We start from the raw sequence: 15,333 nt of genomic DNA, 5'->3' as shown, positions 1-15,333 counted from the left end.
CTTAAGTATGTTAATATAAAAAAAAAATGAGGTTAAAGACACAGTTGACTACTCTTAATGGCAAAACTCAGTTTTCATCCACAGTGGCTGCTTTACTACAAACTTGACCAGGGATCACAATAAACTGCCAGACAGTTAAATATGAGTACTGATGCTGATGCTAGTGCTAGCTGGCTCTCTAGCTAAAAGCACCATTGTTTTTCAGCCATTGATGCTACATGTCTTGATTTGATTTTATGTTTATACAAGTGAAATTGCTGTGTTATTACATACATATTTAAGGTTAGTCTTTTACATTGAAGTAAACTAACATAAATATCTGAATTGTTTAGCACCTTAAATCGTCATATATGTGGGCTAATCCAACCCAACCACTATTAACTGTTAGCAGATCTACTGCTACTGGCACGTTTAACAGCTGATAAATGAAAATAAGTATAAGTGTGTGTTAATGTTGCACAGCGTGTCGACCAAAGCAGTTGGAATGCTAAAAACAATAACTAGCTGATCCCAGCAGAACTACACATAACAAATATTAGGAAAATCTTAATACGTTTCATGCATCTAAAAGAAAAATAAACAATATATTTAAATATACACATATATAATATGTTTTAAATAAAAAAAAAACCATCAACATCTCAATTTTAATTATTAGATCTGGGATCTAATAATTAAAACCTTTAACCTGGAAAAAGGCTGCAAGTTCAAAACATCCAAGTGTCATGTAGGTCTTGAGCCTGTGTTTTGGTTTTTAAACTGTTGATTTTTCTAAATGATTCATTGTTTTGAGTTCTCTATGTCCCTTGGGCTTCCTGTTTTATTTTGGTAGTCTGTTGTCTCTTATGAATTAGGTTCAGTTTGCTTCCCTTACCTTGTTACATCTAATTTCTTCTTGCTGTGTTTCCCAACTGTCTCCACTCTCCCTAATCTTCCCCTTGTGTATATATTGTCTCAGTCTCCCCTTGTCTCTCGTCGGAGTCTCTGCTCATTTGTTTTCATGTCCCACTAGTCCCATGTTTCCTTAGTTTCCTTTCCCAGTTTAGGTTATTTGTTATGTCTTGGTATTTCTTTTGTACTCTCATGTTCCAGCAACGCTCGATTTACATTAACTCATTCCTGTCTCTCTGCGTCATCTGCATTTTGTTCCACACTCAGCTCCACACGATCTGCAGCCCGCAGATCATGACACCAAGTAAATATAAAATGCTCAGTGGAAGCATTTGGGAAGTTATTACATATTACAGAAAACAGCCTGCACATTTTTTGTGAACCATTTTATGTAATACATACCACAAACACAAATCTGAGTCTGGAGTTTCTAAATCATCAGTGGCTGGAAGTCAGATTTTATAGAGTCATAAAATGGGTATGTGATCTTTTACAGCTAAATGAGTTTCATTTTACTGCAGTCATAAGGAATATGTTATAGCTATGTTTCTGTACTCATCACTAGACTTACATTTATTTAGAATGGATCTCTTCTCTAGTCTGGTGCCTTGAAAAATACCCACTTTGACATTTTAGCATAAACCATAGTATCGTAAGTTAAGTATATATACACTTGCTTATGCTCTCCCTTGTGGAAAATGAGAAGCAGCAGTTCCACTTGAATTGGTGTCTACTGCACGACGCTGTATATCTTAATGACATTTTAGACTTTTTAGATAACACACAACGTGTATCTGTTGCTGTCTTCTTTTCCCTTGTGCAGTTTGTTTGCTTAAAGGAGCAAAGGAGTATTTAATTTTAAACCATCCCAATATGTCATTGTCAAATTAACTTTGATGCCTTAATATAATCACTGTAACAAATGAGATCACGGCAGAGATGACAGGTAGCCTCCGTCTCTCAAAGTGTTTGATTAGAGCTAATGTTTTTTTAAAATTAAGAACACATTTTCATTAAATCCATGCTGCCTTCTGATTCAGAGACAATGTTGCCCCTGTCTTGCCATTACCACAATTAGTCCTTTCATGTTATTATCATCCTTCAACAATGAGATTACTATTGTTGTAAAAATCCTTGTTGGTTAATCAACTTCTGATATGAATCATATCAAAGCCCTTATCAGTTTTAATTAGAGATTTTTTTTGTATTGTCAAATAGAATGAAATGTGGATCTGGATACCTACTGGCAATCAATAGAAATAGAAATTATCACAAAGGTTTGTCACTTTAGGCTTAAAAAGTGCACACTTTACTAGATTACATAAGGTTATCCGGGCTTGTGCGCACAAAAACTAGGAAAGTTGAATGAAATTTAGAAATGATCAAATATGTTATGTACACCTGCATTTTATTATAAATGTACTCACCATTAAACAAATCCCAAAAGGTCACACATGATACAGTTAAAAGTGAATGCTAGGAATGCTGGGAAAGCTTAATTAAACAAGAATATGCCACAGTCTGGCAGGGATTCAAAGGGAATAATGATTGCATACTCAACACCTTAGAAGGAACACCTGTTTCCCTCATGGGAAAATGAGCAGGAAGACAGACACAAAAAATAAAATCCAGTTAGTGAGTTCAAAATAAAACAGGAAGTAACTAAAGAGAAGCCCAATATTATGATAATATGTAAAAAAAAAAAAAAGTAGGAGTAGAGTACAAGATGCAATAAACTGCCTTAAGAGAAATGATTCTGAGGTATTTTCAGCTGAATTTAAATACCACATGTTTGAAATGAAAGAGAAAAAAATCTGGAGTGTGGACAAAAATGACCTTTGCAGACCTCTGTACCGTGTTTCTTTGCTTAGGTTTAATGCCTCTAGGCTACATTTAGCCTCTACTAACATAATAGACCAAAATATTTTACAAACATGTCTCCAGCTCAGATGAGATGGGAAGAGTGGGTTGCAGTTACTGCTGCTTACTATAAATGAAAGTGTATAAGGTCTACTTGTATGAAACTTCTATGAAAAACATACAAGAGTTTTTCAAGATCCCTTGAAAAAATATATAATGAAACTCGTATGTTTTGGATACTTACTAAAACAATATATGAAAGTAATGAGAAAGTGGCCACTTTCATGAGTAAATAATATAAGTTTTTACTATTTCTTTTCCATATGGGAAGAAGCGTTATACAGATGCAAAAACACATTTCTAAAGTACTACATCTTCATCACTGCAAAGTAAGAGAAACTGGAGCATATTCAGTAGGAACATGACTGTTCACAGCAAAGATCACAGTAAGAAAACAGCAGGCAATCCTTAAAGAGCCAAAAATTCACAGAGTAACAGCAAAACACATGCAAAAATGTAAACTTGCCACCTGTTTAAATCTTTGGTCATGGTCATTTTAAGAAAAACACTGAATAAGATGGGAAGATATGAAGGACTCTATTGTGAAAGAAACACTGCAGATTGCATTTGGTTCGGAAAAGACCACCTGGATGTATCTACAGAAGCTTTGGGACAATGTTAGCAGGATAAAATACACCAGATAGACATTAAAACGTCATTGTAAGTAAAAAATGTTGTATTTTATTTGTATACCTGTCAGGGCTCTGTGTGCGGGCAGGCAGAGATGAGGATCCAAATGCAGGACTCGGAAAATGGAATGTAACTCAAAAAACCTCAGCTTTATTGCTGGCAGGAATACAAACATGAAGTGAGGCCGGAACACTGAGACCAAGAACACACAGGTATAATCTGATGGTACGACGCGACACTGAGCATGGGAGAACACAGGGCTTATATACACAGGGTAGTAACGGGGGAATTGGCAACAGGAGGGAGACACAGCTGGGAGAGATCAGGGCTAACGAGACAGGGGGAACAAAGCTGCACATACTAACATGAGACAGGAACAAGAACCTTCAAAGTAAAACAGGAAACAAAACACACTTTACTAAGACACAGACTAGACAGAGACAGACTTGACACTGACCAAAGGCTTCTAAATGATAATCATAATCACAACAGTATCAGATCATAAATCATAATATAGAAAAACACCAAGATAACTGAAACACCAAGTACCAGAGAAACAAAGGAAAATCCATGATGCAAAAGTACCAAAACATAATGAACTCAAAATACTGGGTCCAACGGACCCAGAACCGTGACAGTACCCCCTCTCTAAGGGCTGACTCCCGACAGCCCCAAACAAACAAAAAAAAGCACAACAAAGCACCAGGCCAGGGCGGGCGGAGGGGGTCCAGGATGGAGGGACAGAGCCCAAACAAAAAAACAAGGAGCACCAGAGTCCAAAAAACGCAGGAAAGCATATCAAAAACAAAACGAAACCAGAGCTCACCAAGAGTCTACAAAAAGTCCAGGGGGCCGACCGCGCACACGGCAACGGTGGCGACGTGCGAACAGTTCTGGAGGCCGACCGTGCACACGGCAACGGCGGGCAAACAGTTCTGGAGGCCGACCGTGCGGACGGCAACGGCGGCGAGGAAGCAGTTCTGGGGGCCGACCGTGCGGACGGCAACGGCGGCGAGGAAGCAGTTCTGGGGGCCGACCGTGCGGACGGCAACGGCGGCGGGAATGCAAGCCTGGAGGCCGGCCACACGGAAGGCAGTGGCGGCAACAGAAGTCCGGAGGGCGGCCACGGTGGTGATGATGCCCAACAAGCGGCCTGGCAGATGACCGACAATGTGGAGGTGGTAGGAGGGGACCCGAAGGCTGCGTGGCCCCTGCAGCCCCAGGCGAAGCGGAGGTTGGATCAGATGAGGCAGAGGCTGAAGCCGAAGCTGGGCCAGGCGACGCTGAAGCGAATGCGGAGGCTGAACCAGGTGAGGCTGATGCAGAGGCGGGGCCAAACGAAGCTGGTGATGCGGGAACTGGACCAGACAAGGATGAGGACGCGGAGGCCGGACCAGACGAGGATGAGGACGCGGAGGCCGGACCAGACGAGGATGAGGACGCGGAGGCTGGACCAGACGACGCTGAAGCGGATGCGGAGGCTGGACCCGGCGAAGCGAATGAAGCTGAAAAAGGCGAAGCTGAAGCCGAAGCTGAAGCCGGAGCTAGACCAGGCGAAGCTGAAGCCGGAGCTGGACCAGGCGAAGATGAAGCCGGAGCTGGACCAGGCGAAGATGAAGCCGGAGCCGGACCAGGTGTGGGTGATGCTGAAGCCGGACCAGGCGACGGCGAGGATGCAGCAGAGTCCAAGCCAGGTGACGGCGAGGATGCAGCAGAGGCCGAGCCAGGCGACGGCATGGGTGGAGATACGGAGGCTGCAGCTGACGTGGATGAAGACACGGAGGCTGCAGCTGACGTAGATGAAGACACGGAGGCTGCAGCTGGCGTGGATGAAGACACGGAGGCTGCAGCTGGCGTGGATGAAGACACGGAGGCTGCAGCTAGCGGCGGCGTGGAAGCTGGAGACGGAGGCGCTGCAGCAGGCGGCGGCATGGATGAAACTGCTGCTGCAAGCGTGGATGAGGCTGCTGGTGGAGCAGCTGGTGGCTGGACGGGCTCCTCGGGCCCCCCAGCTGACGAGGAAGGAGGCTGGATGGGCTCCTCGGGCCCTCCAGCGAGAACAGTCTCAGGACCAGTGGGCACAGGGGCCCCTGGAACACGCAGGACAAAACCAGCAGGTGCGAGGACCTCTGGCAGGAACAGATCAGAACCAGCAGGCCCACGAGCCTCTGGCAGGGACAGATCAGAACCAGCAGGTGCACGGGCCTCTGGCAGGGACAGATCAGAACCAGCAGGCGCACGGGCCTTTGGCAGGGACAGAACAGAACCAGCAGGTGCACGGGCCTCTGGCAGGGACAGAACAGAACCAGCAGGTGCACGGGCCTCTGGCAAACACATAGCAGACTTCAGCCGCCCAGAGCATTGACTCTGCTCAGGCAGTGACAGCCGGGTGCAGTCCTCAGCTGGGTTCCTAGCCTCCAGGGGTCCAGAGTAGGCTGAGGGCTGAAACTCAGCCTCTGGGGAGGCCCTGGAGCGCGTCACAGTCTCTGAACTGGCCAGCTTTTTAGGAATGATTACATTATCATGAGGTTTGTTGCTCTGCTTAGAACAAACTGATGCCCAGAGCCCAAACAAAAAAACAAGGAGCACCAGAGTCCAAAAAACGCAGGAAAGCATATCAAAAACAAAACGAAACCAGAGCTCACCAAGAGTCTACAAAAAGTCCAGGGGGCCGACCGCGCACACGGCAACGGTGGCGACGTGCGAACAGTTCTGGAGGCCGACCGTGCACATGGCAACGGCGGGCAAACAGTTCTGGAGGCCGACCGTGCGGACGGCAACGGCGGCGAGGAAGCAGTTCTGGGGGCCGACCGTGCGGACGGCAACTGGGATTGGGCAGCCCTGATTTAGGGTGCTTTGACAAGGGGATGACTGCACAAGTACCTGGTGTTGGCAGCTGCTGGTGGGCTTCACCTCAGCCAATTTGAGTCACTGGACTGGAACACTTGAACATACATGTGTCACGATCCTGGGTCTTATGACCCAGTGTTTTGAGTTTTAGTCCAACGGACCCAGAACCGTGACAATACCACCTTTCAAGACAAACATCACAAAGTTCTTCACAACCACATGCCCAAACATAAAAACAAGAGTTGACCAAATGCACAAAAAGGGGGATTTTTTAGGTGCTTTTTGAAAGAGACCAACTCCACAGCTGTGAAGCACGGTGGAGGGAGCGTCATGATTAAGGAGCAACGTTATCGCAGCTTAAGAGAGGTTGGGTAATGCAGCAGAACAGCGACCAACAGCACACACGTAAATCACTGAATATGTATTATATAAGAAAATTCATATGTTGAAATGAGTACATGAGGCCTGACCATAACCCAGCGGAATCCCAAAGCATTACAAGAAATGTGCTAAAAAGGTTCTGCAGACTCGTTTAAAGCCTGAATGTCTGATTGAAGGTGCAGCTGGAAATTCTACAAGTTACTACTTTAAATTACACTTTTTTCAGTCTGCACAACTATTAATGTGTTTATTAATGAAAAGTGCAGCTCTGAATTTAGTCAAATAGCGTATAAGACTTTTATCGCCAAAGCACATTGTAATGAGTAATTATACACAAATCATGGTCATTTAAAAGGACTCACAAACCTTGTTGGCAAGTTATAATATCTCTTGACCAGGAAAATTAATATATGGCACAAAAGTACAACTAGCACAACAAAAACATCACATCAGTGCTTCAGCTGTGTATGCATGCACAAAACTCAGATTCATCAATATTTCCTTGAGAATTTTACTTAGGTAATTATTTACAGTTTTTTCAAAACAACCTCAGCCAGAAAGATAAAATCAAGTACAGTGGAACCCCGACTTACGAATACCCCATTTAACGAAAAATTCAAGTTACGAAGGCACTTAACGGCATTATTTCTGCCCGTGTTACAGCAAAATGCCCGCGTAACGAAATCTGCTGGCTCTGATTGGCAGAGCCCAGAATGCCTACAATGCCCAATCCCTTTCGTACTTGCACTTCGCTGTTCCACTTGAACGACTTATTGCTGTTGCAGTTAGCAATTAGCCTATCGTTCACTCAAAATGCGCGATGGGTGCTTCGACAGAATCACATGTAAAGAATGCCAAGTTTTAACTGTAAAGTAATAAATTTGAGAAACACACTCCCCTTTAAATGGTAAATGGCCTGCATTTGTATAGCGCTTTTCTAGTCCATAGGACCCCAAAGCACTTTACACTACATTCAGTCATCCACCCATTCACACACACATTCACACACTGGCGATAGCAAGTTACATTGTAGCCACAGCTGCCCTGGGGCGCACTGACAGAGGCGAGGCTGCCGGACACAGGCGCCACCGGGCCCTCTGACCACCACCAGTAGGCAAACACGGGGTTAGTATCTTGCCCAAGGATATTTGGCATGCAGCCAGGATGCAGCCTGGGATCGAACCACCGACCTTCTGATTAGTGGCTGACCTGCTCTGCCACCTGAGCTACAGCTACAGCTACAGCTTTAAAAAGTAATCCTTTCGCTACCTGGCTTCACCAACATAAAGACCAAATGAAACAGGAGACATTCATAGAGAACATTGTTTGTACTTTATTTTTGAATGTTTAGACTCAGCTTCTTCAGTAAATACAGCACATTGAATTCATCTTTGCCATCGGATCAGCTGTGCCTTACCCTCCACCTGCTTCTTCCCTTTTCTTCTAGTCTCTTATTCATTTTTTTTCTCATCAACTGTATGTTTTAAAAATCTGAATTAAAGCCTGTGTCTCAGGGGACATAAGATTCCCTTAGGTACTGTTTTTTTTCCTCCTAGGAAACATGTTGTCTCATTTCCTCATTGGAGTTTTTTTTTTTTTTGCTTTTACAGCACATTCAAGGAAAAATGTTTGTGTGGATTCTTTTTGTGCACAGGTAAGAACATTTGTAGGTTTATAATACTGAATGAGGATCAATATCTCTGGTTCTGCAGAGAGAAATCAGAGAGGATCATTAATCTAAATATTTCCATGAATATCAGTTTGGTACTGTGTGTCACAATATTGTATCTCTGTCTTTCCCTTTTGTTGAACAACGCCTAGAGTTACCCTGTGATTCGGGTATATCCCCATCCTCAACAAACATGTGAGTGGGCGTTAAGGCGTCTGGGAAGGGATCTCAAAACTGGATTATAGATGGCAGAGAGTTGGTGTCGTAAACCCCCGCCTCTGTTCAAAGATGGTCGCTCACAGTGGACATAGATGGCTTCTTTCACTCCTCTTTCAAACCATCTGTCTTCTCTGTCCAAAATGTGAACATTGGCATCCTCGAAAGAGTGTCCTTTATCCTTAAGATGCAGATGGACTGCTGAGTCTTGTCCTGTGGAGGTGGCTCTTCTGATCTCAGGAATTCGCATAATAAGGTGGGGCCAGGTTTCACAATGAACTCACCCGAAACTCTGGCTGATTGGGACCCACACCCAGTTTCACACGTTGGCTCAGGCGATTAGAGGATCATCAGGGGGTCCTTTTGTCCCTCTGTGGGGGGATACTCCCACTAGGTTTATATCTGGGACTCTCCACCATTTGACCTTAGAACTGAAGAAGCTTCTCGGATGAGAGGTGAAACGTCTTCAAGCAACTTAAAGAAGTCCAGACGCTTTTCTTTGCAAGCTCCTTTGACTACTTCTAGGTTTGTTTCAAAGAGGAAGAGATAAATCACTGCTGCCAAAGTCAAATTTGAAAGCTTATTTGATTTTTGTCTGGTTTGAACTCCATCATGACAAGTCCAAGTGACGTGAGCAGAATTCGCACCTTCTTTGTGTTAGTCAATCAATCCAACCCACACGATTCAGCTTTGTAAGCCATTGCAGCCTGTCGGATTTCTGTAAACTGATATTATATATGCTAATGTACAAAACAAGGCTTTTTGTAATGCTCCACTCAACACCTTAGAAGGGACAGATAATTGGCTTGCCTCCATTGGACATTCAACATCTAGACCACAACCAGTTACTGAGAATCTCCTGACTCGTTGGTAACCACAACCCATTTTCCAAGCTGGCATCTTTTCTCATGCTGAGCAAAGGGGATGAAGGGACCTTGTGTAGTCCTAATGTGCCTGTTAATATTTGATGAGTCTTCCACTAAAGACAGATGACAATGCTCTACACCCCACTAGAGCTGGACAGGGAGGGGGTCCCTGATGGAGAGCACTTGCGGAGTGTAAAGTGCATGGAAATTGGCTCTTATTGGCTGTGAGTTGAAATGGAGCTAGAATGAGTTACTTGTATAACAGCCTGGATGCTTCTTGAGCTTTTTCCATTGTGTGGAGAGAGGTGCAGAAGGAGCTGAATGTTGATAATGTGGTATATTTGAATACAAGTATGTGAGTAGGAGGATTAGCTGTAATTCATATTAGGAGGGCATTGTTCGCCTTCCCGTCCTCCTCGTCACCCATTCTGTCTTCCTTTCTGCTTGTTTAGAATTCCTTCCCTCCTCCCTCCTCCCTCTGCCCTGCCCAACCTTCCCATTCCCTCCTAGCGAACATCATTGTCTCACTGTTTTGCAGCCTCATCCCATTTCACTGTTTGCTGCCTCATCTGTTGTGCTCTGCTCTCTCTTTTTTCGCAAACACACATACATAGTGTGCATGCACTCCCGCCTTTCTGCACGACAGAGGTTGTTATTCCTGCTCCTTCAATTACAACATCAACTTATCCATGTCAGCAGGCTGTGCGTGCTGTGACTGCTGGTGAGGGTGGTCAGCTAGTAAATGACTGCTTTACCCTCCAGCTCACCTGCCCCATTTGCCTCTCTATCAAATCCACAAAAACACACACACGCACACAAGCAAACCGTCTCTGCACCTGTCTTTGTGAATTCATGCCATCGCCCCTTTTGTAATTACCATCTAGTTTTACCACCAAGCTTTTCTTATCTAACACTGCTAAGGCCCATTTGTCTTTGTTTACAGGACACCACTCACATTAGTCCTCTCTTCTTCGATAAATAACATAAAAATACAAAATACATAAAAACATTTTTGCATTTCAAGACTTTCCAGTTTTCTTACGTTGGAGTTTTAACTAAATATTACATTAAATGCCCAAAATGAAGCTGGATATTTTTAATCACAGAGTCTACACCAGGGGTAGGGAACTCCAGGCCTCGAGAGCCGGTGTCCTGAAGGTTTTAGATGTGTCTTTGATCCAACACAGCTGATTTAAATGGCTACATTACCTACTCAACATGTTTTGAAGTTCTCCAGAGCCCTGGTAATGAACTAATCATTTGATTCAGGTGTGATGATCCAGGTGTGATGATCCGGATCCTGACAGATGCAGTGATGTGGACACTGTATCAGTCTGCTGTGGTGAAACAAGAGCTGACCCAAAGATTTTGATGTTAGAAAATATGCAATGTTCATTGCATAACTGATAATGCTCTAAGACATAATAAGTTTTGCTATTATTATTTGCTATGATAATTGCTTCTCATTGTAAATTATTTTTGGGGTCCCCAGGGATGCAACTCAGTAGTCCCTGTATGTAAATTATGTAGGATGTGTATGTATGTAGGATGAGGGCTAAAATTCAAAATTCGACTTATTCTAAGAAGTATTCAGGGCAGGGGTGCCCAATCCCGGTCCTCGAGAGCTACCGTCCTGCAGCTTTTAGATGCATCCTTGTTCCCACACACCCGAATCAAATGAATGGCTTGTTATCAGGCCTTTGCCAAACATGATGGCATGCTGAAGAGGTAATCAAACCATTTGATTCAGCTGTGTTGGAGTAGGGATGCATCTAAAAGCTGCAGGATAGTAGCTCTCGAGGACTGGGATTGGGCAGCCCTGATTTAGGGTGCTTTGACAAGGGGATGACTGCACAAGTACCTGGTGTTGGCAGCTGCTGGTGGGCTTCACCTCAGCTAATTTGAGTCACTGGACTGGAACACTTGAACATACATGTGTCACGATCCTGGGTCTTATGACCCAGTGTTTTGTGTTTTAGTTCATTTTGATGTTCATAGTGTATGTTTAAGCTTATTAGGTTTCCTATGTTCATTTGCTTATTAGCTCCCCCTTGTGTTTTCAACCCCTGTGAAGTCTCCCTTGCCCTTCATGTGTTTCATGTCTGTTGTCTTATGTTGTCATGTCTGCCTCTCATGTTTCCTGTTTTATTTTGAAGAAATCTCGTGTTTTTTATATTATGGAGTATGTTTTGAGTCCTTTGTTGTACTGTTTCTTGTTTCCCTAGATTTCAGTTATGGTTATCATAGGTTTAGTTCTTTGGCTTTGTAATATGGCTTCCCTGTGTTCAATGTTGTGTCTACTGTGACCTCTATGTACCATGTTTCTGGTCCCTATAGTCTGTCTTCTCAGTTGCTGTTAAGTTTGCATGTTTAGAGTTCAGTCAGTGTGTTTCCTGTTTTACTTTGAAGGTCCATGTCTCATGTGAGTGTTTCTAGTTTTGCTTCCCTTGTCTCGTCCAGCCTGATTACTCCCAGCTGTGGTCTCCTTCTGTGTCTCATTCCCTCGTTATCCCTCTGTGTATTTAAGCCCTGTGTTTCTCTTTGTCAGTGTCGTAGTCTCCCCCATGCTGTGTGTGATTCTCACCGTGTCTCCTGGTATACTTTATGATTAGCTTTCCCAGTTTAGTTTTGTATTACCTGTGTTCTATTTTTCCAGCAATTAAAGCTGTGCTTTTGAGTTCAAGTTCTGTCCCCGTGAGTTTGCGTTTGGGTCCTCTCCTGCCTGCCACACAGCCGAAACATGACAGAAGACTACGACCATTACATGGACCCAGCAAACCGTTCTCAGCTGTATGAGCGCCAGGAGGCAGCCCTCGCCCAGCTGGAGGAGGAGCTCCGCTGGAAGCCGTGGCGCGCTCCGGATTTTGAGCACATATTCCACGGAACTCGGCTGGCTTTTGGAGGTCCCCGAAGTTGCCAAAAGCCTCCGCCTGTTGCCCCGCTTGCACCAAAGCTCCCTCTGAACAGAAGAAATCAAAGACAATAATCACTCGCCAAAGGCTGTAAATTCTTTTAAAGGAAAAACTGTGAGCAATGTCACCAGGTCTAAAACACTCAGTTCAGGTTCTGTCAGTTCAGGTTTTGTCAAGTCTGGTTCAGTCATCCCCAAGTCAGCTCACTCTAAGACCGTTAACCCAAGGACGTCAAAACCTGCTAAAACAAAGACTGAAGAACATGGTGGGGAAAAATGCTAAGTTCATTTTTGATAGGTCTGTTTTTGTCGACCCAGTACATATTAACCCTAAGCCTGCCAATTCTAAGACTGTTTTTTCTGAGCCCGCTCCTTTGCCAGCTCGTGTTCCTGCTCCCGGGGCAGCTCGGGCCCAGCGTACCCCTGCACCCGTACCAATTCCTCGGGTGAGGGAGGCTGAGGTCCAGTTGGTCCCTGCTCTGGTTTCCAGGCTGGCTGAGGCTCTGTCAGTTTCTGCACCCGTACCAGCTCCTCGGGTGAGAAGGGCAGTTGCCCAGCCGTTGCCTGTCCCGGCTTCCAGGGTGAGGGGGGCTGTGAACCAGTCCACCTCTGCACCCATGCCGGTCCCCAGGGTGAGGGCAGCCAGGATACAGCTCGTCTCTGCACCCGTACCTACTCCTCGGGTGGGAGCGGCTAGTGTCCGTCAGGTGCCTGCACCCGTTCTTGTTTCTGCTGAAGACTCGGTCAACCCCGCCCAGCAGTCCTCCCTGTGTTCCAGAGGCTCAGGAGAGTACAGTCCACAACCATCACCACCATCACTACTGCATGCTTTTCAGTCTATAGCTCAGTCATTAGCTCTATTAGCAGCCCAGTCCATAGTTCATTTTCCTGTGTTTCCGTTAGCTCAGCCCTTAGCCCACTGTGAAGCTCAGCCAGCTCCCCAGTGTTTAGCTCAGTCATTTGTTCCATCACCCGCTCAGCCTTCTGTTCAGCCAGTAGTCTCTGCACCTACTGGTCCTGCCACTGCTTCAGCTGGAGGGCCCGAGGAGCCCCTCATGCCTCGTCAGCTGGAGGGCCCGAGGAGCCCGTCCAGCCTCATGCCTCGTCAGCTGGAGGGCCCGAGGGGCCCGTCCAGCAACCTTCCTCGTCCGCTGGAGGGTCCGAGGTGCCCGTTCAGCCACCAGCTGCTCCACCAGCAGCCTCATCCACGCCAGCTGCGGCCTCCGTGTCTCCGCCCACGCAGTCGCCTGGTCCACTCCATCCGAGTCTTCATCCTCGTCTGGTCCGGCCTCGGCCTCTGCTTCTGCCACGCCTGGTCCGGCCTCGGCACCTCGGGATCGCCGGCCACTTTCCGGGCCACCAGCTGGACGTCACCGCCGTCGAGGTCGGCCCCCTGAACTGTTTCTACACCGTTGCCGTCCGCACGGTCGGCCCCTGAACCGTTTCCATGTCGCCGCCGTTGCCGTCCGCATGGACGGCCCCCGGAACTGTTTGACTATGAACTCCTGTGCCGTCATCCTCCGGGCCGGCCCCCTGAGGAGTTGTGAACTGTTCCCTGTGCTCCTATGCTTTTGATGGACATTTTGTTTTTGTGGCCTTCTCTCCCTCATGCTGTGTGTGATTCTCCCCGTGTCTCCTGGTATACTTTATGATTAGCTTTCCCAGTTTAGTTTTGTATTACCTGTGTTCTATTTTTCCAGCAATTAAAGCTGTGCTTTTGAGTTCAAGTTCTGTCCCCGTGAGTTTGCGTTTGGGTCCTCTCCTGCCTGCCACACAGCCGAAACATGATAACATGTGGTGTGACAAATTATTTGGCATGCAATAATTATATAGCTCATGCAAAAAGTCTGGCCTTTATTTTCAGTGTGTGAAATTCTAGTATTTTATTAGTATGTTACTTTGGAATAATTAACAGGTGTTGCACGTTTACAGATTGTAGATGAAACTTGTCACCAAGCTAATAAACTGCGATGATTTTGTGCAGACCCATTAACACAGTGGACAATATTTGCATTTCCCTGCCATCACAAGTGAAAGGAGGTGTTCAGGCTGGACTCAAAGCCAAAAAAATCAAATTTTTCAGGAACAAGACAGGACAGACGAAACTGTTTACAAAGCGTATTATTACTATACAGTGCTATCAGAGGTCTGCTGAAATCTACATGACTGCACCATGTAGTTCCATTTCTTCAAAGGTGGCGATCAGGCCATGGTGTAGTTTATGATGTCGATTATAGGGCTATACAGTAGCTATCAGTGTTGTCTCATTACTCCAAAAAAGTAACGTATGACACATTACTTGATATAAAAAAAAAGTAATTTGTTACAGTAGTTGTTAAATTACCCCTTGTTAAATACTTTCTCATTAGTCTGTAAAATGACCTGAAATGCATCGTCTCATAATAACCAGTAAGGAATATATACCTCAATATAGTGTACTTTCAACACACCAACACACACACATATATATATATATATGGGGTCTATCACACCAGGCAAGACCCCAGGTGCAGGCTGTGTAAAGATGCCCCAGAGACAATCCAGCACATAACAGCAGGGTGCAAGATGCTAGCAGGCAAGGCATACATGGAACGCCATAACCAGGTGGCCGGCATAGTGTACAGGAACATATGTGCCGAGTATAACCTGGAAGTCCCGAGGTCAAAATGGGAGATGCCCCCAAGGGTGGTGGAGAATGACCGAGCTAAGATCCTGTGGGACTTCCAGATACAGACGGACAAAATGGTGGTGGCTAACCAACCGGACATAGTGGTGGTAGACAAACAGAAGAAGACGGCTGTAGTGATCGATGTAGCGGTTCCGAATGACAGCAACATCAGGAAGAAGGAACACGAGAAGCTGGAGAAATACCAAGGGCTCAGAGAAGAGCTCGAGAGGATTTGGAGGGTGAAGGTAATGGTGGTCCCCGTGGTAATCGGAGCACTAGGTGCGGTGACTCCCAAGCTAGGCGAGTGGCTCCAGCAGATCCGCAGAGCACA

The 15,333-nt window shown here is 45.6% G+C and overlaps 1 protein-coding gene across 2 annotated transcripts in view; it reads right to left on the bottom strand.

Moving 5' to 3' along the window:
• LOC113035750 (calsyntenin-2) overlaps positions 1-15,333 on the bottom strand; it is a 356,909-nt gene that overhangs the window by 123,734 nt on the left and 217,842 nt on the right. Inside the window, exon 1 of one of the 2 annotated variants that reach the window (XM_080288631.1) lies at positions 3,505-3,677. The exons of the other annotated variant lie outside the window; for it this stretch is intronic. Coding sequence (XP_080144757.1) covers positions 3,505-3,616 — 112 coding nt within the window. The 5' untranslated portion in view covers positions 3,617-3,677. Of the gene's footprint in view, positions 1-3,504; positions 3,678-15,333 lie in introns of those variants that run through there. 2 annotated transcript variants of the gene reach the window in all.

Source organism: Astatotilapia calliptera, chromosome 14, assembly GCF_964374335.1.
Source record: "Astatotilapia calliptera chromosome 14, fAstCal68.1, whole genome shotgun sequence".
Lineage (NCBI taxonomy): Eukaryota > Metazoa > Chordata > Actinopteri > Cichliformes > Cichlidae > Astatotilapia > Astatotilapia calliptera.
Note: the sequence above shows the minus strand (reverse complement) of the source record. Positions and strands in the feature narration are given on the sequence as shown.